Genomic DNA, 27640 nt, shown 5'->3' with positions numbered 1-27640 from the left:
TTCCTTTTCACCATATTGTCCTCCAGTGTTCCCTTTCACCATGCTTCCCTCCAGTGTTCCCTTTCACCGTGCTTCCCTCCAGTGTTCCCATTCATCATACTGCCCTTCAGTGTTCCCTTTCACCATGCTTCACTCCTGTGTTCCCTTTCACCATGCTTCACTCCTGTGTTCCCTTTCACCATGCTTCACTCCTGTGTTCCCTTTCACCGTGCTTCCCTCCAGTGTTCCCTTTCACCGTGCTTCCCTCCAGTGTTCCCTTTCACCGTGCTTCCCTCCAGTGTTCCCTTTCACCATATTGTCCTCCAGTGTTCCTTTTCACCATATTGTCATCCAGTGTCCCCTTTCACCATATTGTCATCCAGTGTCCCCTTTCACCATATTGTCCTCCAGTGTACCCTTTCACCATGCTTGCATCCAGTGTTCCCTTTCACCATGCTTACATCCAGTGTTCCCTTACACTATAGAAGCCTCCAGTGTTCCCTTTCACCATGCTTGCATCTAGTGTTCCCTTTCACCATGCTTGCATTCAGTGTTCCCTTACACCATGCTTGCCTCCAGTGTTCCCTTTCACCATATTGCCCTCTTGTGTTCCCTTACACCATGCTTGCCTCCAGTGCTCTCTTTCATCATGCTTGCATCCAGTGTTCCCTTACACCATCCTTGCCTCCAGTGTTCCCTTACAACATCCTTGCCTCCAGTGTTCCCTTACACCATCCTTGCCTCCAGTGTTCCCTTACACCATCCTTGCCTCCAGTGTTCCCTTTCACCATGCTTCCCTCCAGTGTTTCCTTTCACCATGCTTCCCTCCAGTGTTTCCTTTCACCATGCTTCCCTCCAGTGTTTCCTTTCACCATGCTTTCCTCCAGTGTTCCCTTTCACCATGCTGTCCTCCAGTGTCCATTTCTGCATGCTGCCCTCAATGTTTCCTTTCACCATGCTTCCCTCTAGTGTTTCCTTTCACCATGCTTCCCTCCAGTGTTTCCTTTCACCATGCTTTCCTCCAGTGTTTCCTTTCACCATGCTTTCCTCCAGTGTTCCCTTTCACCATGCTGTCCTCCAGTGTCCATTTCTGCATGCTGCCCTCAATGTTTCCTTTCACCATGCTTCCCTCCAGTGTTTCCTTTCACCATGCTTCCCTCCAGTGTTTCCTTTCACCATGCTTTCCTCCAGTGTTCCCTTTCACCATGCTGTCCTCCAGTGTCCATTTCTGCATGCTGCCCTCAATGTTTCCTTTCACCATGCTTCCCTCCAGTGTTTCCTTTCACCATGCTTCCCTCCAGTGTTTCCTTTCACCATGCTTCCCTCCAGTGTTTCCTTTCACCATGCTTTCCTCCAGTGTTCCCTTTCACCATGCTGTCCTCCAGTGTCCATTTCTGCATGCTGCCCTCAATGTTTCCTTTCACCATGCTTCCCTCCAGTGTTCCTTCTCACCATATTGTCCTCCATTCTTCCTTTTTACCACACTGTTCTCCAGTGCCCATTTCTCCATGCTGCCTTCAATGTTCCCTTTCACCATACAGCCTGTGGTATCTTGTGAGATAGAGATGTTGGGACCCTTTTGGTTCCTGACAGACTCCTTAAAACTGTTACCTAAGTGTTCGGGTGTGGTTTATAGAATTCGTGATTTAGAATGTTGAGTTCATGGTTACACACTGAGGAAGAAAGACGTGTAATACCAAGCTCGATGTGTGGCGTAATCATTTACAAATGCTGGGGAGGTTGCTACAACTGTTGACGAGATGTGGTATATGTAACGGGAAAGTTTGCCATGGTCCAGCAACTACTTGTGCCTGCCTCAGTCGAAGTGAAGATTGACAGTTGGCGTATGAGGAGTCAAAGCACCAATCGAGCCAATGCAAAGCTTTTGAAGAATATGAAAGCCTCCCAAAGAAATTTGGTCGTTGTTTGCCATAAACCTACTGGTAAAGCAGTGAAAGTGGTACTGCACCGCAATCCAACACTGAGCTATAAGTCATACAGAACGATAATGATGATGGTAGGGACTACCAGGTAAAAAAAAGAGCTAAAAGCAGTGTTATAAATGGGGCTCCTGGTTGGCTAGGTGTAATAAATGGGGATCTATGGTTGGCTAAGGCTTGCGCCAAAGCCAGACAGAGACCATCACTCTAGTCAGGGAAAGGGAGTTACACGCCAAAGATAACCCTTGCTCACCCCCCTTGGTAGCTTGGCATGAGCAGTTAGGCTTATCCTGGTGGCAATGTGTAAAGCATTTGCACAACACACATTAACAACATCCTAGGCACACCACAAAAGGAAGTACACACAAGGTTATATATAAAAATAACCTTTGTATTATCATAAAGCGCATTATATGGTAATCACACAATATACACTGTGCCAACTGGCACTGGGCAATATTTACAGGGGATTATTTACACATGACAGGCCCACGTGGGCCACTGTCAGAATCATCACTTGGTAAAAGTAAGACATATCATGAACTTAGAACACAGCCAGTAATTAATGGCAGGCACTATACTCAGCATCATCCTGTAACAAATCATATCATGCACAGTATCACATAAGGCGAGAAAGCTATTCTACGCCAATCTCATAACCTAAACATAGTAGACCATAATCTCCTAAACATAACTCGCATTAGGAAATAAACTTACTAACATAAACCGTAGACCACAGTAGAGAATAACTCAAAACATAACACAGTATGTAAAACCTCGTAATCATAAAATCGCATCTAGAGCATAAATCAGGGTGCATAAGACATATCATAGACATTAAATTTTTCTAGCACCTATATAAATCACACTAGGGCCTGCCGCCGTACAAACCTACTAGTCCCCCGGGCCAACTGGCCATATCTAAGGGGCTCAAATGCCGTATGTCCAAAAGTCAGGGCGCGCTGAGAAAGCAGCAAAAGGCAAGGGTGCACATTCTGCGCAGGCCTAAACGTTGCAGCTGGCACTAAGTGCTGCGCAGCTATGAAGACAAGGGGGACACAGGAGCGCTTCTCCCTCCTAACTTCAGCATGTCCCCTAAAGAAAAGAATAACCTAAATGTTGCAGCTGCCCACTACTTGCTGGCAGCTGTGAATGCAAAAATGAGGCATGGGCTCTCAGTGGGCCTTAGAATCAATATGCAAAACGTTGGAGTCATGCACGGGCTCTGAAAATGAACATGTCCCCATAGAGCGCACTGGCTTTCTTAAATAATCATGTGCCAGTAAAGCAAAAGAACTTGCCCCCAAAACATGGAGTGCACTGGCGCTTTAAATATATGTGCCCACGAGCGTTGGAGCAAATGCGGGGGGAAATCATGGGCCCCTCTGGGCTCTCACTGGGGCACTTTAAACCAAACATGCCAATAACGTGAGGGCGGACTGGCGCATAAAACTAAACATGCCTGCCTCGGAGCGGCCCGCTGCAAGACGGGGCAGCTTGAAATGCAATAATGGCAGTGTGCCTTTAAGGGCACAAAACATGGAGCCCCACTCACCAGGACTCTGCAGAACAAATTATGTCCCATCGTGGAGCCATCTGGCTCTGAAGATAATGAGGCCAAACGTTGGAGCAGATTCAACTGGTTCATTGGAGCTTTGGAGCACTTTGTTTTGCTCAGCTCCTCTCTCCCTTTCACAGTACAGGCCAGGGACATCAGACTCACCACAGGAGGTGGGGCCAGCATTGTGGAGGGAAGGCACATCCCTATTCAGGTCCCAGGTGCAACTCCTCCCTCCCATCTACATGCAGATCTCCCCATTCACCACTGGGCAGACTCATCTTGGCTCCTGGAGCCAGCCACACTCATCTTGGCTCCTGGAGCCAGCCACACCATCCAACACCTGTCACTCACAAGCCAGACATGCAATTCACATCACACAGCACACAAGTCAAGTCAAGTCAAGTCAAAGAATTTATATAGCGCACTACATACCCAGAGGGTTTCAAGGCGCTTAGGGAAGGGAGGAGGATTACTTGTCAAATATCCACGTTTTAAGTTGCTTTCTGAATGCTAGGTGGTTCTGGGTAAGGCGAAGGTAAGTGGGGAGTGAGTTCCATGTTTTAGCCGCAAGGTATGAGAAGGATCTTCCTCCCATAGTGGTCTTGTTGATGCGGGGTACAGTGGCGAGGGCTTGGCTGGAAGAGCGTAGTTGGCGGGAGGGGGTGTAGAAGGACAGTCGAGAGTTGAGGCATTCTGGTCCAATGTCGTAGAGTGATTTGTGTGCGTGGGTCAGCAGTCGGAAAGTGACCCTCTTATCGACGGGCAGCCAGTGGAGGTCTTTCAGGTGGCCAGAGATGTGTTCGTTACGCGGGATGTCTAGTATGATCCTGGCTGAGGCGTTTTGGATTCGTTGGAGTTTCTTCTGGATTTTAGCGGTAGTACCTGCGTAGAGGGTGTTTCCGTAGTCCAGTCGGCTCGTGACCAGAGCATGGGTGACTGTTTTTCTGGTTTCGGTGGGGATCCAGCGAAGAAATGCAAACTTCTAAAAGTGACATTTCTAAAATAACCACCATAAATCCGGGCACACTATTGCGCAGCATTTATTCTCACGAGTTCGTACATACTAAACTTGACCCTGCACTCCCCTCACATCAGGAATTACCATGGACACTCATATCCCCCATGCATTCCTATGGGAGGGCAGGCCCATCACACCACACGCACTCAGAGAGCACACACACTTTACACTGGGCCACAGTGCTAAAGTGCGCAGAGGCCTAAAATCACTGCCACTATGTCAGAGGCTTAAGGCAAAAAGTTTAGGGGTGGACCTGCCAAAAAGGGCCAAGTCCAACACTAGGGTATACACCTGCACCAGGCAGAACCAACTACTCTAAACAGGGTAAGGGAGTTACACACCCAAGATAACCTCTGCCCACCCCCTTGGTAGCCTAGCAGGAGTCATCTTGGGTGTGTAACTCCCTTAACCTGACTAGAGTGGTGGGTTCTGTCTGGCTTAGGTGCATTCCTGTAACGACCGGATTTTCGGATCAGATAGAATCAGCTCACCAAGACACCACCAACCCAGCCGAAACGTAACCACCTCCCTCCTCAGGACCCATCTATCCAGGCACCTGGGTACCTACCTGAGGATGGGGAATTAGCAATATACAAGCTCATATCCTCAAAAACACCACTAAATCTATAGGGATTACTAGGAATACTCACTGATTACTAAGGACGTCCATGCCTTACAGCACACTCATACAATATAGTCTCGCGACCACATGGGCCCAGACTAATCTACCCTGGGGCAGTTCTTTTTACTTACCATTACACACTGGCTGCAACCAGTGCTCTCGCAAGCCACAATCCTGTGGGTATACACACCAGTTTCCTCCCTGGTGCTCTCACTTTCTTACAAGCCACAATCCTGTGGGTTTACACACCAGTATCCCCCTGGTGCTCTCATTAATGCCCACGCCACAATCCTGTGGGTATACACACCAGTTTCCTCCCTGGTGCTCTCACTATTACATACACACCAGTTTCCCCCCTGGTGCTCTCATTAACGCCGCCTTACAACGACGATCACTTTCCTATGAATACCGTTAGCTCTTCATGTTGGGGAATCTCTCCCTATTCACTAGAGGTACAATACTACAATATTATGGATCACACAAGAATGGCCGAATTACACAGTGTACAACTTATTCTCTATTTCAAGGGCTCCTCTCTCCCTCATTTTTCAGTTACCATTTACCTGATCGGGGGTAGCATCTGTTCATACAATAGCACCTGACTAGAAGAAAGGTTAACTTTATTGTATAAGAACAAGATATATACACACTGGTTCACTAAGAACTGGGGTATCTTTATTATTATAATAACAATAACAATATAATACTGCACTATAACACATAGCCTGAAAAGTAAAAGGGGAATAAACACATACACAGATCTGCGGGGTCTCTTTATTATAATGGAAAGCATTATTACTATAACACATCCACATGTAATTGACAGGGACTGTAGAAAGCTAAAGAGGGAATGGATTATACTGCACACCGCTGAAAGAAAAAGGATTAGCAATACAATAGGGACAAGGTTAATGTTTACATGTAAAGCAAACTAATATAACAGGACAGATATCACCTGATTAGTATGTTATGTTATGTTATGTTATTTGCATTTTAATGCGCACAGCTGCTCCAGCGAAGGAGCGTCCTGGCGCAGGGAAAGGTAAACACAACACAACACTGGGTCCAGTAACAAAAAAGCAGAACATTAAAAGCAAGGAACATTTAAAACAGGAAGGTTTTCAGAGCCCTACGAAAAGAAATTAAGTCATTCGAGAGGCGGATTTCCAAGGGGAGCGCATTCCAGAGGGTTGCAGCTTTCACGCGGAAGGAGCGACCCCCTATCCGACTAAGTCTAAAACGGGGGACTACCACCAAGGACTGTCCAAGGGATCGTAGTGAGCGGGTAGGAACGTAGGGAGAGATCAGTGTATTGAGTATCCCGGGTGCCAACTCTCTCAGAATTTTAAAAACCAGGCAAAGAGCCTTGAATTGGATACGCTTGCTTATCGGGAGCCAGTGCAGGGACCGCAGAGTATTAGAGGTAGGGCAGGTTCGAGGCAGACCAACCACCGCCCTAGCCGCCGCGTTCTGGACTCGCTGTAAACGAAGAATCTCGGCTTGGTTCGCTCCTAAAAGGAGTGAGCTGGCGTAGTCCAGCCGCGAGATGATCATTGCTTGAATGACCAGCTGTCTAGTAGGAGCATCAAAGAATCGCAGCAGGGGTCTTAGCCCGCGTAATACTCCAAAACAGCAGGCCGCCACTCTCTTCGTGTGAGTCACAAAGCTTAGCGTGTGGTCAAGCCATACTCCCAGATTCCTGAGTTCCAGGACAGGGGCCGGCGCTGATCCCAGCTCCGGAGGCCACCATTCGTCCCCCCAGTGGTCCGCTTCCCTTCCAACGATCATCACCTCGGTTTTTGTCGCGTTCAGCTGGAGACAGTTGTTATTCATCCAGCTGGCCACCTCTCTCAGTCCACTTCGGAACCTGAGGGCATCCTGCTTGGCATCCCCGCTGATCGTAACCGCCAACTGAGTGTCATCAGCATAGGAGACCATGGTTAGGCCCCATTGCCTGACGACCTCAGCCAGCGGCTGCACGTACAGATTAAAAAGCGTGGGACTCAGCGAGGAGCCCTGAGGGACCCCCAGGTCCAAAGGATGGTACTTGGACTGAAATGGAGGGGTGGCAACGCAGAAGGAGCGATCACTGAGGAAGGAGCGGAACCACTGCAGAGCTGAACCACAAATGCCAATGTCCTGCAGACGGTGTAGCAAGATGCGGTGGGAAACCGTGTCAAAGGCAGCGCTCAGGTCTAGTAAAATAAGCGCTGCCGTTTGACCTGCATCAAGCACACTCCGCAAATGCTCAACCATTGCCAGAAGGGCCGTCTCAGTGCTGTGGCCAGCACGAAACCCATTCTGCGTGGGATCCAGGACATTCACTAGGGTCATATGCTCCGTGAGGGCCAGATTTACGTGGGCCTCCATAACCTTGGCCGGCCAGGGGAGCAAAAGATATTGGGCGGTAGTTTTCTGGTCTTGACGGATCCAAAGATGGTTTTTTTAGGATCGGGGAAACCACCGCTTGCTTCCATTTGGCAGGGACCAGGCCAGAGGTCAGGGAGAGGTTAATCAGAGAGCACACTGCTGTGCGTCCCTGAAAAGCAACGTCCCTGAAAAGAGCAGATCTTACCGGGTCTGCCGGCGATCCAGACTTGACTCGCAGGGCCCACTTAGCAAACTCCTCATTAGAGATGGTAGGGAGGGAGTGCAGCGATGGACAGCTGCTAGAGGTGCTCCAGGGAATCACTGGTGACAGTGTGCTCGGAAACGCCTGGTAGATTTTCCTGACTTTGTCCAGAAAGAAGGTGGCTAGGGCTTCACGGTGGAACTGTCCGACTGTGGGGGAACTCTCTTTACCATCAGGTCTTTTATGGTTTTGAAGATGGTTTTGGTCGGGTTGGGGCTATTTCTGAATTCGGCTGCGTAAAACGCCGCCCGGGCCCTACATATAGCTCGATGGTAAAGCTTAACTAAGGCCAGGTAGATGGATTTCTTGTCGGCATCGTACGACTTACGCCACTCCCTTTCTGCCTGTCTGCAAGAGGACTTTATTGCACGCAGCGCGCTGTCATACCAGGGGCTAGCCTGCCGGGGACTGGACTTGCTGGAGATGATAGGTACCAGGACGTCCAGCGCCCTGGTAATCCAGTTACAGAACCGGTCATAGCCCGAGGTGGCATTCAGCAGGGGGCCTAGAGGCTCAGCACCCATAATGCGGTGAAGATCCTCTAACCTGAGTTTGTTCCAGTGGCGTCGGGGTATCCGCAAAGGAGGTGGTATAGTGGGATTGGCAGGGAGGGGAAGCCAAGCAGACACCAGATAGTGGTCAGACCATATCACAGGATCAACCGCCACAATCCGGACATCCGAGAGAGTCGTAAAAAACGGATCAAGAGTGTGGCCGGCCACGTGTGTAGGCTGAGAAACAAGCTGGGTCAACTGCAAGGCCTCTAAGTCGGCCAAAAAACCACTGAAGTCTTGCTCTAGCTGTCATCTGGGTTCCTCTCTCGTCTGTGCCTTAGCTCGTCTCAGATTCTCCCCTGCACTCTTGGACACGCATCTGCGCTGATCACTCTGCACTGGATTCTTCTCCCCCACGAACTGTTTTCATCTTCCAGCTTCAGTCTAATGATAAAGTTTCTGCCGCTCTGATAACCGTTCGCTCCACTAGCTTCTTCACTCTGTCTGATTATCCCAGCTCCAATGTCCAACTCACTCCAGCTGCTCCCACAGACTAATCCACGATATAACTTCAGTCTCTTCCAAAAGGCATCACTCCAGACTCCAGCTGATCACAACTCCTTCTGATAAGTAACTGCTTCTGACTGCTTTCTTCAGCTCCAAACATCATCTGCCTTATCTCTGTTCCAAACACCAACTCACTTCTCTCTCCAGCTTCAACTGACTTCTCTCCCTCCAAGCATTAACTGACTTCTTCTCTCCCCGGCTCCAACTGACTGACTGACTGACTGCTCTCTGTTCCAAGCATCGACTAACTAACACTCCTCCTCTTCTGCCTTCGCTAATATGGAATGCTCTCTCCTCATGGAAAGTTCCAGCCAGTAGCCTCCTCCCAACGATTCCATGCACCAGGCTCCCTGCTCCAGATGCCCCCACAGTGATCAACTGCTTGTTTCGTCTAGAGACCTGAGCCCAGGGACATTTCCTGATTAGATTCAGCTCTGGCCGGTTCTCTCTAGTTTGCAAAGAGCGAACACCTCATAACTAAAACATCACCTTTACCCTGCAAGCATCTCAGTCTGCAGGGACAGAAAGCAAAATGGAGTCTCTCTAGTTCTGGGCCTTGTAGGCCCGAAAAGGACTTAACTCTATCAGAATACATACACAAACCATAATATAAAGTCAGGACTACAGGATCCACCCTCTACTCTAGGTAGGATGATGAAAGGACACATAATTATGTCAAAGCCAATAGTCAATAGATGGATTAGAGTCAAGAATAAGAGATCTATCATCATATAAAGCAGCTATCCTCTAGTTTATGCTTCTAGGTCTGGAAAAAGGCCTGAAAAGGACCAACACAAGCCAAGAATAGGGATTCAGGATGGTAGCAAGCTTAAAGTCACCATTGCTCAGAAATAGAGCCAAAAACACGGTCACTACAATTCCCTAGCCAACCAGGAACCCCATTTCTAACATTGGTGATCAACTGTGAGGATAGGACTTGCGTTTCCGCAGTACCACAGTTACTCATTGTTGCACTACAAACTCTGTACTTAAACCATCAGGAGTTTTGTTTTTCTCCTGATTTTCTCTCATGGGTCATTTCTTTTTATTGTGTACTCCTGCTTTAGCTTTTACACCTAGGAATCTTGTGTTGCACTTATGTGTTTGTACATTGCCAAACTTAAGTCAACCAATAAGCTTGAAAAACTGGCATATTACACAGTTGAGGAGTTAGAGGGCTTCTGAAGACAGTGGAGGTTAAGGGTAAGGTAGGTGATGCCCACACACCTGGACCTTGCCAGTACCCTACTCCTGTTTTTAGAGGATTTCTATGAAAAAGTGCAACAGTGAACCCATCAGGTGGGCGTAAACTATACCCTGAGGTCTATGAGGGGGAGGGTTCCCAGTCCACACACCAAGAGGTTAGTGACTGTGAGGGAGACCCTGAAGAGTTTGAGCATAAGAAAGAAAATGACTGGGCAGGACCGCCAGTAACGGTTGGGAACCCCAGGTAAGGGGGCGTCCCTTGCTGGGTCTAGTGCTAGGAGCACTGGTTCCTCCCAAGGTCTGTCCCCGGAGGAGTTGGAGGATAGGCGACAGGAGAGAGAGCTTGAGAAGCTCAAGTTGAAGTTGGATGGCAAAAAGCTTGAAATGGAGCAATGGGAGATGGATAAAACCCTTGGTCTGGAGGAGAAGAAATTGCTTTTGGCTCAGGAGTTGAGTATTAGGGAGCTTGCCGTGGACGAGAGAAAGTCTGTGATTGAGAGAGCCTTAGTTGAGGAGAAGATGGCGGAGGCAGAAAAGACCTTCGCCAGAGAGAAACTAGTTTATGATGAACGGTTGTCCCAGTGTTCTGGACTCGCCAGTGATTTAGGTGGAGTCCAGTGGTGGTAGTGATGTGTCCAGCGTAGAAACTTCTACTGGCAGAACCATGAGAATGATAGCTAGGTCCCAGGAGGAGGAGGAGGTTGTCACCACTGAAGGGTATAGGTTGAAGTTCAAGGAGAGTAGGAAACTGGCTCACCAGTCTTGGGGAGAGTTTGTGGAGTATTGTTGCAAAGCACTGGAGGGTTGGGTGAAGGTTACACAGCAAACACCTTTGAAGGGCTGTTCAATCTGATTGTCAGAGAGCACATGTTCAGTTGTTGTTTTCCAGGTCTAAGTCAACACCTGTTGGAATGTAATTACTCTGACCCCAGAGAACTTGCATAGGAGGCAGACCTCTCCGTGAGTGCAGAGAGTCTGGAAAGGCATTTGCATGTGATCCTAAAGGGATTGGCTCAGGCTTTTTCCTACTGAGGGAGGTAGGAAAGGTTTGTGGTAGCCCAGACAGGTCCCAATGTACTGGGATGGGTAGAAGGTCTCAAGTTCTTTCTCAGGTAAGGAGTTGGGGGGAGGTCAGTCCCAGGTTGCCCAAACTCCAGTCTCAGAGCCTGGTTGGTTCCATTTTTTTTTCTCATTAATGTTCAAACTTTTATGCAAACTGAATACTCCTGCAGAACAGACATTGTAAAGAAATTTGTCTAAACCAATCTTGTATCGACATATAGGATAGGCAGCTATCGGTGTGCAAAATACGCAAACACCGAAGTGAAAAACGCGCACGTACAATGTGTGCAAATTTAAAATGCTAAAAATACAGAGATCATAGGATTCAGACGACCTCCTTTGTGCAAAACGAGCACGAACCATGTGTTCAAAGTTAATGCTAAAAATACATAGAACTTAAGGTTCAGACAACCTCCTTTGTGCAAAATACGCAAACCTCCATCCAAGGAAGAGAAAGGAGCAAACATTGTGCAAAGTCAGCATTTAAAGTGCAAGTAGCAAGGATCTTGAACAATTCACAAAGTGCATCATGTGCAAGCCTAAGCTCTAAAAAGGGAAGCAGTAGAATGTGCAAAAACATCATTAATATAGAATTATTTTGGGGAATATAACTTCCTTTACCCAGAGATTTATAAACGTGCAAACTCAGCAACCATGTGCAAATTACATCGGCTTCAAATATCTGGCAGAGGCAGAGTGCCTTAAAGTGCAAAAGTGCTCCGATTAGGGCAATTAATAAGAGCTCCAACATAAATTACAGGTGCCTTCGAGGGCAGAAAAAGTGCCTTAACGTGCAAAGAACTAATACTAATATCTTCTCCCATAACATGACTGTACAGCCAACTGACCATATAACTTCCTACACTATGAGCTCTCTTTTTTTCCCCCCTGCTACACCCCCTTCACCAACTCCCCCTCCCTACACCCCCTAGAGGGGACGGAGACCCCCAGTGACCCACTTCCGCCCCCAACTGTTTTCTTTTATTCTTTGTGGATGCCATTTTATTGCATCCCTGTGCGCTTCCTGAGTCATCTTGCGGCCGCCCCTTTCAATCGCAGACTATACATGGGATCTTTAGTTTTCCAGAAATCTCTACTAAATTTTAATGATCTCAAACCTGGCAATGCAGAGAGACCCTCCATGAATGACTGAGCTTCTTGTATATCTGTAAATATAAAGAATCTCCCCTTGGCTAGCACCTTGACTGCTGGACAATCATTGCTTGAGCGCCCTTAGCCTTAAAAGAGTCAATCATCTTAACAAAATCCCTACGCCTGTGAGCCGATGCCGCTGAGATATACGAGAAGATCCGAAAGTTTTTTGCTTCGTCGGCACTAAAAGTTCTTCTTGAAAATGACGTATTCAAAGTTTTCTCTTTAACCCTATAATCCGTGAAATTAAATAGTATGGTACGCGGATATTTAAGGTTATTGGGCTTATGTGCCGGGACTCTATGCGCTCTTGTGATTGTTAGGTCACCTTGCAGCTCCGGTATAGCCTTTTTTTAAAGTGACTCCGACCATTTTACCACATCAGCACTTGCAGTTTTGCCTCCATCCTGGTTGGTTCCATGAGTGAACACCAGGACGGGGGGCCTAGTGTGTTCTGGCAGGTCTTCCACTGAGGGGAATCCCCTAGTCTCTGGAAAACGTGGGGGTGAGGGGGCTGCTGTCACAGGCATCCCACCAGTTCTGGTGTCTGGCAGCACTATCCCTCAATGGAGGGTCTTTGCGCTCTGTCAGATGGGCAGCGGTCAGCAGATCAGTGCCAGGTAGATTTTCACTCAACACATGAGGAATGTGTTATCCTTGGGGGCGGCGGGGGTGCTGGATATACTCCTCAGAATGTCCTGGCTTGCCAAGCACATGCTTAAGCGCAGGAGGCCAGGCTTCGGGAGTAACCCCTGACTAGCAGTGTCCTTACCGTGTTGCCTTCTGGGGGTACCACTCCAGGTGAGAGGATGCAGAACTCTAGAAGAGGGGGGATGAAGGACTTGCCCCTTACCCTCATTCAACCCAAGGGTGCTGCCCCTGGGTTGGGAGACCAGTTGCAAGGTGGAACCACTAAACTGGTGGGACAGATGACCAGCACTCCATCATGCAGTCATGCTGAGTCCTCCTCTGAACTTTTAATCAGATTTATTCCCCTCTTCGGCACAAGAACTTTACCTGAGACAGGAGGCATAGACATGTTTACAACTCAATTTTAAAGATTTAAGGGTGAGGTATCTTTTTTTACAATATTTTAGACCTTGGAACCAATCACTTCACTATTTATAAAAAAAATGGTTTGCTGCAATTTTTAATCTCGTTTACTGTGTTACATTGTATATCCAATGGTGGTATGTCCCACCCTTTTATGAGTTTATGAAATCAAATAAAAGTATCTTCTTCTGTGTTGGGAAAATTGTGTGGGATGCTGTCACCAGAGCCCTGACAGTTCTAGGTTATGGGGGTACAACTCATAGAAAGAGGGTGAAAAGCACCAGAAGGTGGGGTAGGGGAAGGAGAGCCTCGCCCCTGACCCCTGTCCAGCCTCAGGGTGCAGACGCTGGGATGTGGGGCCAGTGGCAGGGTAGAACCCCTGGAATGGTGGGAGGTAGAGTGGAGCAAGGATGCCATGGGGCTCCCGACCCCCCCCACTTTGAGAGGTGCCACAGACCAGAAACCCCTGGATGGCCTAGAGCCTGGTTCTGGCCGCTGTGAGCTAAGGAATCCCCATGGGTTAGCTAAGTTGGTCTGGTAGCATAGACTGAGGGTTCCACAAGGGTTCAGATTGGGGTACAACTAGAACCTGCCCCTGCCGGTGCGGGCCAGGGTCCATGCTCTATCGCCCCAAGCAGGAAATCCCATCAAAGTATTGATTTAGTCTACCCTGGCTTTAGGCTGGAAGGGGGCTTGTGTTGAACCTGGCCCTTTTTTGCAGGGTTGGTTATCCCCAAACTATGTGTCTTCTTTCTGTATTGTTTCTGTATTTGTGGTTTTATGACTCTGGACACTTTACCACTGCTGATCAGTGCTAACATGCATGGACTATCTGTGCTATCTCCTGTAAAATTGGTCTACACCTGTTTGGCATATTTAATTTACCTGTAAGTCCCTGTACAGTGGTATCCTATATATCCAGGCATATAAATTAAGTGCTACTAGTGGGCTGCAGCGCTGCTTGCACCACCACCAGTAGTAGCCTCTGAAACCTGTCTCAGGCTTCTGTCTCTGCATTGCCTGTGTGCGCAGTTTACTGCCACAGTGACTTGGCATTTAAAAGTGCTTCCCAAGTCTGAAACTCCCCAATTACTCCATAAAGGTCACCCCTAAGGTAGGACCTAGGTAGCCCCATGGGCAGGGTTCTGTTAAGGTAAAAGGTCGGGTATGTGCCTTTGTTGTGTGGCATGTCCCGGTAGTGGTATTTGGTTTCTCACTGATGTGAGGCTGCTCCTCATAGATTTGCATGGGAAATTCCCTGATATGTGTTTCTGGGTAATTTCTAATCTGGAAGTGGTATTGTAGTAAAGTAAGATCTGCTTTTATGGTCACCCCACTTCGTGTTGGTGTCATTATGTTTTCCTGACTAGTCTGACTGGGATCCTGCTAATCAGGATCCCAGTCTCTGTGCTTCGCCCATAAAAAGGACATGGTGAGTACCTAGGTACCTTCCAGATTGGCTACAGGTTTACCCTTGTAAGTCCCTAGTAGATGGTACTAGGGTACCAGGGCATAGGTATACAAGGGATCTCCCATGGGCTGCAGCATGCATTATGCCACCCATGAGAGACCACTCAAATTGGGCCTACACGCCTGCCATTGCAGCCTGTGTAAGCTGGTGCTAACACCACTTATAACAGATATTTGTATCCCTATATCTGAGGTCACAGCACTTGAAACCTATAAGTCACCCCTAAGGCAGGCCTTGAAAATCCTGAAGGCAGGGTGCTGGGTCCGAGAGTGAGGGTGCCCCTGCATGAACAGGGCACCCCTACAACCTTCAGGGTCCATTCTCCTGGGTTGTAAGTGCAACAAAGTAAAACCAAAGGAAATGATGGATGGAGCGCTGACAATACAAGCACTCACCCCCAGTCAACTGATCTGGGTTTAATCCATCACCGTTCTTTAGCCCACTCTGCCACCCCAGTTCAGACATTGCCATATGCAAATCAGTTTGACCCTGTGCCTCATGGGAACAGTCCAGCCGAACTGCCAAGCCATGCCTTCCCTGGACCAGAAACAAGCTACCGAGGACTGTTTTCTGGCATTTCAGTCGTCTTCAGCCCGGCTTGCTTGAATCCAGTGGCAAAGTGAGCAAGGGACTCACATCTGAGCATACCCTGCCAACTTATGTCGAACAAAGCGATACAAAAGGGGGTGGTGATGGACGGAGCATCTGAACCAATCAAGCACTCACCCCCAGTCAACAGATCTGGGTTTAATCCATCACCGTTCTTTAGCCCACTCTGCCACCCCAGTTCAGACGTGGCCATATGCAAATCAGTCTGACCCTGTGCCTCATGGGAACAGTCCAGCCCGAACTGCCAAGCCATGCCTTCCCTGGACCGGAAACAAGCTACCGAGGACCGACTAGGAATAACAAGCGACCATGTCCACAACCATGTCCATAGAGAAGCCTCAAGAAGTTCAGTCTTCTACCAACCGACCAATTTACCCCTCACTCTTCGAACCTTTTTAGGGCAGCTGCCGGCAGCATACATGGAGCACTCCAATCTACCCCTCTGCTCCACTGTGTAATGGAGGGGGCCAACGGGTCCAGCCAAAGGGCTGCAATATCTAGTTTAGCTACCATCAGAGCCATGGTGAGACAAAGCTTCTCTACCCTGTTCCCGTCCAAACCATCAGTAACTACCATGAGTATGTTCATCAGGTTCAGCTGGACCTCCCAGCCCAGGACCTCAGTAAGTTCAGTGGTCACTAGCTCCCAGTAATGCGTAATATCAGGACAAAGCTATCCCATGTGATAAAAATTTGCTTGGGGCAGTGACAGCTGAGACAGGAAGCATCAGGCCAGAGCCCAGAGCGATGAAGGCGCAATGGCGTGAGGTAGGCCGCATGTAGATAGTATACTTGAACTAATTGGAGCTGTGCTTAAGCTGTAACTATTTTATGGGCCATCAGCGCATTCCTCCAATCAGCATCATCTAAAGGACCAATCCAACCATCCCATTTATCCCTGAGAGAGGAAAGGAAATTGGGGGTGTTATTTGTGAGGGAACGATAAATGCGGGAAATCCCCCGACCCCTCCTCCCTTCCCCAAATTGCCAGTCATAACCTGCGTTTCAGGCGGGCTATATTCGGTCAAGGAGGTCCCCTCCGAGGTGTGCATAAGGAGTGCATGGCGCAACTGAAGATAGCAGTAGACTGAGAGGCGTGGAGGGAGAACCCGGTCTGTAGTTCTAAGAATTCGCGAATGTGGCTCCCTAGCCAGACATCCCCCAGCTGACAAATTCCGATAAGGTCCCAGACTCTAAAACCAGAGAGTGTGGCGACGTCTTTGAGCTGTGTTCCGAACCACAAGGGGGTATATTGGGTTAATCTGCCTAACCAGCGGATGTGGCACAGGGCGGCTCGCCAGGGCAAAAACACCCCACGAGTAACTTCCGGCAGAGTGTGGGGATTAGCAGTTCCGTAGAGCATCCCTTGAATACCGGAGAAAACCAGGGCATGCAGTTCCAGGAGGTAGGCCGGATTCGCCCAGCCACCATTGAACTAATCATGTACGGTAAGAAGCATGGTCGCCAGATAATAGAGATGTAGGTTCGTCTTTCCCAACGCCCCCCTTCAAAGGGCGGAATCCTGCAGGAATTTAGTGGCCAAGCCATCCATCTTACGGAACCAGGACTGTGAGAAGGTGAGGGGCGTGTTTTGGAGCATATAGAGGAAATGGGGCAGGACCATCATCTTGAAAAGAGCGATCCTGCCCATGAGGTTCAGTGGCAACGTTTGTCATCGAAGGAGATCAGCGCTGACCCGTTTCACCAGAGGGCTGATGGTGAGAGACCAAGGGAGATCAGGAAGGAGCGTCACCCAGATCCCCAAGTACTTGAACGACTGCCACCAGAGAGGGATCGAGGACTGCCAATCGAAACACTATCTCGACAGATGAAGGGGGACCAGGACCAACTTGGTCGCGTTCAATCTGAGACCAGAGACATGCTCAAAGATGTGTAGGGGTCGGAGACAAAGAGGCGCTGAGCTGGCTGGGTCTGACAGTAAGATCAGGAAGTGGTCGGCGTAGAGGGCAACCTTGTCCTCCGACAGACCAGTCCATTGCCACCCCGTGAGTAGCGCGTCTGCGCGGATGAGAGAAGCAAAGGGCTCCATCGCTAACGTGAAAAGGAGGAGTGAGAGGGGGAAACTTTGCCTCGTGCCTCTCCCATTGGGCAAGGGGCGTGAAAGGGCTTTGTTAACCATCACCTGGGCCCGCGGCTTGCAGTAAAGGGTCTTGAGCAGATTACGAAAGTGGGGCCCAAACCCATCTCCGACAACACAGTCTCCAGATACCACCAGTCCACGGAATCAAATGCTTTCTCAAAATCCACGAGGCGCAAAGAGAGATAGGTAGTCAGTTATTGTCGGTGCGCCAGAACAAGGTACAGCCGTCTGAGGCAGTGCCTGGTACTCCGGTTGGGCATAAAGCCACATGGGTCCATTTGGACCAATGTTCTCAGGTGAGGGCGTATGCGCTGTGCCAAAACTGAAGCAAATATTTTGAGTTCGGAGTTGATAAGGGAAATAGGGCGGTAATCAGAGCGTGGGCAGAGGTGGCCAAAACAGTTCCAGGATGGAAGGAGCAGCTGTCTGCCACCTCACTGTACAGTGCCAGGAGATGGGGGGTCAGCTTGTCCAGGTAAGATGCGTAGAATTCCTGTGGGAGGCCATCTGGTCCTGGCGTCTTACCCGCCGCCATGCAGGAGATAGCGTCATTGATTTCTTCCGGAGTAATTGAGAGATCAAGGCCCTCCGCTTCAGCGTCAGTGAGCCGCGGGAGGGGGAATCTTTCACTCTGGAGGAGCTCCGATAGGGCGAGGTCTGGAGGTACAAAGAAGCATAGTATGAGGCAAAACATTGGGCCACCACCGTGGGGGCCTGATGGGTCTCCCCGTTGGAATCCATCACCTCCGGAATAATACGGTTAACTATTGGATAATTGGCTAAGCAGTGGAGGAGCATCCTATTTTTATCTCCCCACCCATACACTCCCGCTACGGAGGACCTCCACAACAGCTTAGCGGACTCCATGGAGGCCTGTCTGAGCTCATCCCTGAGAAATTCTTGTTTCCGATCCTGGGCCTCCGTTCGTTCTCCTGGCGGATGGGCCTCTAGCCGGGCAGCTTGTGACTCCAGGAGCGTGAGCCGGGCCTCCTGCTACGTGCGTTGGATTTTAAGTTGGCCTTTGGCAAAACCGCAAATAGTTGCCTTAGCAGCCTCCCATAAGTTACCAGGGGACGAAGTCTTGGTTAGCAGTGAAGTAGTGACACAGTTCGAGCCCTACGTTTTTCCGGAAGTCTTTGTCCTGGAGAAACCAGGCGTTAAGCCGCCGGACCGGGCGTGAAGAGGCCGGGAGGCTACCCAGGTGCATTGAAACTGGGGAGTGGTCCGATATGCCTCTGGAAAGGATAGTGATGTCCTGGATCGATCGACAGTCCAGGGCTGAAAGAAACAGGGAGTCTAACCTGGCCTGTGTGTGGTGAGCGGCCGATGTGTGAGTGAACATACGAGTAGCCGGGTGCCAGAGTCGCCAGGCGTCTCCCAGACCCAGAGTCAGTGCCCAGTTCGAAAGCAGTGTGGAGTGGGAAACCCGAGAGACAGAAGGAACTGCATCAGAGTCAAGGTCCGTGCCCATAACCGCATTAAAGTTCCCCCCCCCCCGCCACCCCCCCCACTCCAACGACAGTAGTCCCCGGGGGCAGGGTGACTACCAGTGGAGCAAGGCGCCGGAGCGTGGAAGACAGCAGAGAAGGGGGAGAGTACACTGTTATCAGGTTCAAGTAGTGGGTCCCAATGTTTCCCTCCAGAATAACAAAGCAGCCTCCCGGATTATGTATTACTTTATGCTCAACAAAAGGAAGGACGCGCCGCTGCAGGACCGCCACCCCACGAGATTCCCGGGTAAACCCAGAGTGCCAAACCCCACCGTAACTATAGCGCGCCAGGAAGGGTCAACGGTTGCCTACAAGGTGGGTCTCCTGAAGCAGCAATATGTCTACATTATGTCGCTGGGCATACCGCAGGGCTGCAGTGTGCTTAACCTTATCTAGGAGGCCGTTCACATTCAATGACATAATATGAAGTGAGGTGAAACCAGTTCGGTCGTCAGATATGGTGAGGCTGGAGTGATGGTCGAGTGCGCACAGAAGGCGTAGTGGTGCAAGCGCGTGAGGTGTAAGACATAGAAGGACCATGTCGGTCACTGTTTGGATGTTGCAGAATGAGGCAATAGTGCTGGCATGAGAACAACAAAAAACAAACCATAAAACCCGGGACAACGGACCCCCCACCTGAACCCAACCCCCCACTCCCTCACCACCTATACTTCAGGAACTGAAGCATCTGTTGCCCTAACAGTATAAACTAGCAAAAACCAAACTAAAACGTGTGGGAATGGGATATGTGGAGTTGGAGCAGTGATGAGCCGAGCCGCCATCTCCGGCCGCGGAGCCAAGTCCGCCAGGCAGAGGCAGGCTCATGCGGGATCCCTGAGGTGCATCAGGCTGCACAACAGGTCAGAGTTGGGCAGGTCCAGCGGTGAAGGCCGGGGTGAGGTGTTCCGAGGATCCAGGCGGCCCGAGGAGCCGGACCGCTGCACACCAGAAGGGTCTCCAAGAAGTAGAGCTGTTTGCTGAGAGGAACCCAGCGGAGCATCTGAGCAGGCCCGCCTCTGGCCACGGCATTGTTGCGAGCGGTTGCGTTGGGCCGGGGGCCAGGAGCCCCCTGAATGTCAGACCCACCAAGCACTCCGCTAGATGATGGGGACGTTCCTCCTTGGTCCAAGTCCAAGCCTCCTCAGGGGTATCAAAGAACAGGGTCTTGTTGGAGAACACCACTCGCAGGCGTGCCGGAAAAAGGAACCTGTACTGTATGTTAAGGGCACGCAGCTTTTGCTTAACTTCCCCAAATGAGCTGCGGTGACCCTGGACCGCACGAGTATAGTCAGGGAAAACCACGACAATGTGATTTTCATAAAGAAGACACTGCTGCTTGCGGGCCTCGGTCAAGATGGAATCGCTTTCCTTGAAATTGAGAATTCGCATGATGATGGGCCTGGGGGCTGCCCCTGGAGGTGGACTAGGGGCAAGGGAGCAGTGTGTTCGCTCAATCGCGAACCACAGGGAGAGGGATCCACTTTTCCATGAAGTCCACTGGGCGACCCTGCCCCACCCCCTCCGGGAACCCCAACAGGTGGAGTTTGGTGCGGCGGGACCAATTTTCAGCGTCTTCTGCCCTCCGATGCAGTTCTCGGTGTGAGACTGAAGCCGGGTGACTTGCTCCTTAAGCTGTTGGACATAGTCCTCCACCGTTAAGATGCGCGACTCGGTCTTCGTGATCCGGCTGGTACTGCGGCAGCACCGAAGGGGAGCTGGAGTGCAGCTGCAGGTATCTCCGTCACAGGGGGCCGCAGGGACAGCGCCTCACCCCAGGTTTGCTGATTTCAGTGGCAAGGAAACGACCTCCACCGCAGACGAAGCAGGCCCCCACAAGGCAAGGAAGGAGGAGGGGGGCTGAAGGAATCGAGGCACCGCCCAACGACCAAGTCTCAAGCGCTGACGCACCTCAACCCTCGGACCAGGCACCCGCCGTCCAAGGTGACGGGCGATTCCATGGCAGTGCCTTAGGGGAGCTGGGTGCACCGCCACGAATGTCCCAGCCGTGGGCGGAGGTCAGAAGGCAGCCTCGCGCCCGTGGCACTGATCACAGCAGCGGGGTGGGCCAGAGGCAGCCATAGGAAGGAAGAGGAGGAGGCAAGCAGCATCCAAACCGCCAGAACACCCCAGAGGTCGCTTGCTCCCCAGGGCCTCTCAGGCCAGTATGGAGTTCTCAGTCAGAGCCTAGGCAGCTTAATCCCAGGTGGCGGCAGGTAGCGAGTGACATGAAGGGGCGGCTGCCATTTTAGAGGCGAGCGCCGACCGTACCGTCAGGCGATCGTGAGAAAGCGCCGGTGCCCAGAGTCCCCACAGCCAGGACCACCGTCAGGTATCTGGCAGGAGTGAGGGTGCAGAATTTCAAGGCTGGATGGCGACCAAGATGGGCAGATTGCGGGCGGATAGCGGAGGGGTCCGGGAGCACACTCAAGGTGCGACCGCCATTCTAGCCCGCTAGGTCACGCCCCCTGCCACTTTTAGAATTGGGCATTTCTGTGTGCTTATGACTGTTTGAGTTTTGCAGCCTGGCTCCAATCAATGTCGGGTGTAGACTGACGGGGTGCCTTTTTTGTGCATTCAATTGGGAATAATCACCTTTTCCCCCCTACCCGATCTAACAATCTATTGTTCTTAAATAGTGGATATAGCTGAGAACCTCTCTCTCCCTCTCTCTCTCTCTCCCTCTCTCCCTCTCTCCCTCCCTTTGAGGTTTGGTTTGTATCCAATGACTTGAGAAAAAGGAACCTTGTGTATCCAAGATTTTTCTTCGTTCATGGTTTCATTTAGAACTGAAAGGAAATGGGGATTGCCAATACCCAATATAATTTCTTCGGAAAGATTAAGTAATACCCTGATTTCTACCCGAGTTTCCTTGCCATCTGAACGTTTCACTGGTACGGTTGCTAACCGATACATATTTTGAATCTCTCATATATAATAGTGACCTGACATTTCAGGATGATCTGTTAGGGAAAAGATCAAACTTTCAATCATAATTGACTGCAAACACCCTGAAACCAGTAAAAGTGTGACCCATTTAGGATTTAATTGTATTTTCGCAAAGATGCTGGGGCCTGTCTCGTAGGAATGGTTTCAGTAAATAGTTTACTTCCATTGGCTCCTCGTCTTTTTTGATTTGTTTTGACAGAAGCGGACAAAATGACCCCCACACCCTACAATCTGTAACACTGTTAACCAATAGGGTAGGGCAGGTGGGACCTGACTGGTTGTAACCTTGCAGTAAATAGGTGTTCATCATATGAACCGTCCTGTAGTCAATACAGCAGACTTTGGGCCTGTGATAAATTATGAATGAATCAATCAATCAATCAGGGATTTATAAAGCACTGCAAATCACATGTAAGGTTCTCAAAGCGCGGGAGTACCTAACTGCAGTTTGGTGATTTGTTCATTCGAACAGCCAGGTCTTGAGTCCTTTCCTAAATTCCCTGATTGATGGAGCAGTCCTGAAGTGCAGCGGGAGGTCGTTTCAAGCTTTGGCCCCCAGGTGTGATAAGGAGCGTCCTCCGCTGTTGCTTCGGTGGATCCAAGGGGTGGCTGTGAGGAAGAGGGAGGTGGATCGTAGGTGTCTGTTTGGTTGGTGGAAGGTCATGCGTTTGTTGATGTCTGCTGGTCCCTCGTTGTGCAGGGCTTTGTATGCGTGGGTCAACCTCTTGAACTGGCATCTCTTCTGGATCGGGAGCCAGTGTAGCTTCTTGAGGTGTGGTGTGACGTGGGTCCGTTTGGGGAGGTTGAGAAGGAGTCTTGCTGCTGAGTTTGTATTGTCTGTAGTCTCTTCAGGAGGCGTGTGGTGATTCCTGTGTAATGTGTTCCTGTAATTTAGTCTGCTGGTGATGAGGGCCTGTGTGACAGTCCTTCCGGTGTTGATTTGAAGCCTCCTGAAGATCTTGTGGAGCATGTGCAGGCTGTGGAAGCAGGCGGATGAGACTGCAGTTACCTGCTTTTTCATAGATAACTTGCTGTCCAAGAAGATGCTGAGGTTACGGGCATGGTCTGTCGTGGCGGGGAATGGGCCAAGTTCAGCAGGCCACTATGTGTTGCTCCACGGTGAGGTGTTGTTCACAAAGATGAGGACTTCCGTCTTGTCTGTGTTAAGCTTGAGATAGTTGTTCATCATCCAGTCAGCAGCGTTCACCATACGTCTGTGGAAGTTGGCTTTGCTGGTGGAGGGGTCTTCTGACAGCGGGAGGTTGAGCTGGGTGTCATCGGCGTAGGACATGATGTTGAGTCTGTGCGATCTGATGGTGTTGGCCAGGGGGGTCATATACATGTTGGAGAGTTTGGGGCTAAGGGACAATCCTTGGGGGACGCCACTGATGATCTTTTTGGGTTCTGAGGTGAATGGTGGGAGACGGATTATCTGGGTTCTACCAGTGAGTTATGAGGTGATCCATTCGAGGGCGTCTCCCTGGGTTCGGATGTGGTGGAGTCTACCGGAGGACGACGGCGGGACAACAGGTACAAGGCAGGCACTGACCACAAAGACTGGTCATCCCCTTACCGGTTCCCTCCGGGAAGCCTTGGCTAATAACCCAAAGCGTATGCATGAGAAGGGAATCCCCCTCTAAATAAAGAAAAACGCCTTAGTGAGTGTATCACATAGTCTGTACCACAACACTAAGTCTGTTTTATTTCACCACACCTTTTTAAAAAATGGTCCTGAGGAAAGCCAGAATATTCTAAGGCACTGGCTGAAACATGTCGACCATCTGAAGGAGGCAGGGGGCAGTAACTCGCCACCCTCACGCGTCCTGTAGCCTTACTTTTAACCGCTGGTGACGGCCCAGTTATTAAAATTTAATTTACCTTCGGGTACTGGGACCACCACCAAGCCGTTTTAAATCACAACTCGCCCAACCTCACTGCACTCTCAGCAATATACCAGCTCCGCTGTAAACAGGCGTCGTAGCACACCCGGGACATACTAGGTGTCACTGGGTGGGCCCGATGATGAAGCATGCCACCAACTAGGTTGGTGGGTGAGGGCTTCTTGAATACACCAACAAGGTGCCCGTGACAGAACTAATTTGAGTACTGTAACACTTTGGACAACTTAAGCTAGTCCTCTTTGTTTAATCACGGAGTCTGTTGATCGACATGTGATGGGAGACGGTGTTGTAGGCAGCTGACAGTCTATGAAGATGAGGGCGGCCATGTCGCCACAATCCAGGAGGGTACTAATGTCATCGGTCGCTGCGATAAGGGCTGTCTCAGTACTGTGGTTGGCTCGGCATCCAGATTGAGGGGTCCAGGAGGTCATTGTGTTACAGGTGTTTGGTGAGTTTCTGGTTGGTTGCCTTCTCGAGGACCTTTGCTGGAAAGGGGAGCTGGGATATGGGCCAGAAGTTCTTCGTTTCTGCTGGGTCGGCGTATGCTTTCTTCAGGAGGGGCCTAACTTCAGCGTATTTTCAGTCCTTGGGAAATAAGCCAGAGGTGATGGAGTTGTTCTGTACTTTCTTGAGCTTGTTGCCAATCATCTTGCTCCCGAGGTTGTAGATGTGGTGGAGACGGGGGTCCGTGGGTGCTCCAGAGTGCACAGAGGTCATGATGGAGATTGTGGCCTGAGTTGTGATTGGGTCCCACAGGGTGAGCAGGTGTTTGGGGTTTGTGTTTGTGGGTATATACAGGCTTATGCTGTTAGCAGCAGAGGTATTGGGGTTTGGTGCAGATCTTGGCAGTTGGAAAGCCTAAAAGTGTTTGACATCTCAATGGCATGGTCGAAGGATAGACTGGGAGTTTTCGCAACCTTTTATGAATTTTGGAGGGAACACCTCCAAGTATTGTTGTAGCTTTGATTTGGCCATTATTGTTTCATTTGAGGCTTCATGGGTTTAAGACACCTGTCTGCAGCGTCCTTAAGTTAAAAAAATAAGTCCTAGGTGCCTTGGACACCCCCTCTTTAAGAAACTAAGGCGATAGACCTCTTCATCTGTACCCAGTCTATCTAGAATCACACTTTTAATGTCTGCATATGTAGAGCCTCCTGTAGGATTGGCTGCTTGGTATGCAGGCTTAACTTCACCCACCAATAAAGGGACTAAATGAGGTAAATAGCGACCTGTAGGCCAACGGGTGGCTCCAGCGCCTTCAAGCAAACCATATGGCATCTGCAATTGGCTCTTAAAAACCTTGTGTAACTGACCTGCTTGATTCTTTAAGGTGTCTTGAAAAACACACCGCTCTGTCTTATCACTTTTATTGTAACTCTCCAAAGCCCATTCGTCAGTTGCCCTTCTGCTAAACAGTTTATTAGAGTTCCTTTAGCCTACTTCTGACACCACGTGTAGGCGGAGTAACGTTTGTTGTGTCCACAAGAACACCATCCGCATCACGACCGACGCCGACGACACCTACACCACCGCCGAACACCTCCACTTCCAGATTTACACCGACCCAAAGATGACCCTCCGAGGCACCCTCATCTACAGACCCCCGGGACCACGCACACAATTGAGCGAAGACATCACGGACTTCATCAGCCCACATGCCCTCCCCTTCACCGACTACATCCTCCTAGGGGACCTCAACTTCCACCTGGAGAACAACAAGGACCGCAACACTGTCACCCTGCTGGACAACCTCGCCAACGTCGGACTCAAGCAACTGGTCAACACCCCCACCCACTACGCCGGCCACACGCTTGACCCCGTCTTCTCCTCCAGCGAGCACATCGCCTTCAGCCACTCCACCGGACTTCACTGGACCGACCACAGCTGCGTCCACTTCAGCTTCAGAAAAACCACTACCCACCACCACCCGCAACAGGTTTCTCACAGAAGCTGGAGCAATATCACCGCCGACCAGCTCACAGCCTCCCTCAGCCAGAACCCACCTGCCAGCACACCGGACCCCAACGAAGCAGCCCGCAACTTCACGCAGTGGCTGACCGCCTGCGCCGACGACCTCGCACCACTGAAGAACCCTCCCAGCAAACCCAGAAGCAAGAAGGCCCCCTGGTTCACCGACAAACTCAAGGACTCCCAAGAAGACCTGCCGCACCCTCGAGAAAGCCTGGCTCCTCGACCGGACACCTGACAACATGACCGCCCTCAAACACGCCACCCGCAAGCACCACCAGCTCATCCGCACCACCAAGAAGAAATCACTGAAGGAGCGACTGGACAACAACGCCCACGACAGCAAGGAACTCTTCAGCATCATCAAGGAGTTCTCCAACCTGAGCACCGGCAACAACAACATCACCCCCTCACAAGATCTCTGCAACTCCCTCGCCTCGTTCTTCCACCGCAAGATTGCCGACATCCACAACAGCTTCGGCACACCATCCTCGCACCCAACCGTCGAACCAACGCACCCCACCGCCACCCTCCGCACCTGGACCGCAGTGACCACCGAAGACCCATCCCGCACGATGAACACCATCCACTCCGGATCTCCGACTGCCCCCTGCCCCACCATGTCTTCAACAAGGCCGACTCCACCATTGCACCCCAACTCCGAGACGTCATCAACACCTCCTTTGACACCGCCACCTTCCCGGAGAGCTGGAAGCATGCCGAGCTCAGCGCCCTACTGAAGAAACCAACAGCGGACCCCACCAACCTCAAGAACTTCCGCCCCATCTCGCTCCTCCCTTTTCCTGCCAAAATCATCGAGAAGATCGCCAACAGACAGCTTGCGGCCTTCCTCGAGACGAATGGATCCCTCGACCCCTCACAGTCCGGTTTCAGAGCCAACCACAGCACTGAGACTGCCCTCATCGCAGCCACCGACGACATCACGTTCAGGCTCCTCACCCACGCACACAAGTCTCTCCACAACCTGGGCCCCAAGTACCTCAACGACCGCCTGACCTTCCACACGCCCACCCGCCAGCTACGTTCCGCCAGCCTCGCCCTCGCCGCCGTACCACACATCCGAAGAGCCACCGCCGGAGGCAGATCCTTCTCCTACCTGGCGGCCAAGACATGGAACTCCCTCCCCATCCACCTTCGGCTGACCCAGGACCACCTCGCCTTCAGGAGACTCAAGACCTGGCTGTTCGAGCAGTAGCGGCCCCCTTCCCCCAAGCGCCTTGAGACCCTTCCGGGTGAGTAGCGCACTATACAAGTGTTATGATTGATTGATTGAAAGAATCAGATGGAATTAGGTTTCACAGTTCCTTTATTGCAACCTTTTGTTTTTCTATTTTCTTTGTCTGATAGTTTTAGTGTGCTTTGTATATCCTAGGGGCTCGCTGGTGTCTTGAGGCTTTCTTTATGCTTCTTTTCCTTTTTTAGGTGTTGCCGCTGCCAGACCGGTGACCCTTGGTAAAAGAAAATTAAACGAAGGTAAGTGTACTCGATAAGGCCTTTTAATCACACTAAACTATTCGCGTCTACTTTCCATAACTACAGTCGGTGTATAAGTCCTTGTTATGTTTCTCTATCACTTAGTTTTATCCTTTGTCTGTCTCCTCTTTCAACTTCTGGATAACTTGCGTACTTTGGGGGGCAACAGTTGTTTAGTTACCCCATATTCAGAAATATGTAGGGTCTGAGGATAAGTTTTGCTTCTTTGCATCTTTGATTTCCAAGTTCCTGAGTCAGCTTCTTAGGAAACTTCCTTGCTGATAACTCTCAATCCCCTGAATAGCAGAATACTTGACGTAAAATAAACTGAATTTAAATTGCAAGCAAAATTAGTGAAAGGATACCCAAGAAAAT

At 50.3% G+C, this 27640-nt stretch overlaps 1 protein-coding gene across 2 annotated transcripts in view; it reads left to right on the top strand.

Moving 5' to 3' along the window:
- LOC147724930 (GTPase IMAP family member 9-like) overlaps positions 1–27640 on the top strand; it is a 68115-nt gene that overhangs the window by 13177 nt on the left and 27298 nt on the right. For both annotated transcript variants that reach the window (XM_086966428.1, XM_086966427.1), the window contains exon 3: positions 27215–27265. In XM_086966428.1, the coding sequence (XP_086822554.1) occupies positions 27215–27265 (51 nt within the window). The remainder of the gene's footprint in view (positions 1–27214; positions 27266–27640) is intronic.

The sequence above is a fragment of the Lissotriton vulgaris genome, chromosome 4_1 (assembly GCF_964263255.1).
Source record: "Lissotriton vulgaris chromosome 4_1, aLisVul1.2, whole genome shotgun sequence".
Taxonomy (NCBI): domain Eukaryota; kingdom Metazoa; phylum Chordata; class Amphibia; order Caudata; family Salamandridae; genus Lissotriton; species Lissotriton vulgaris.
This window is presented reverse-complemented; position numbering and strand designations above follow the sequence as displayed.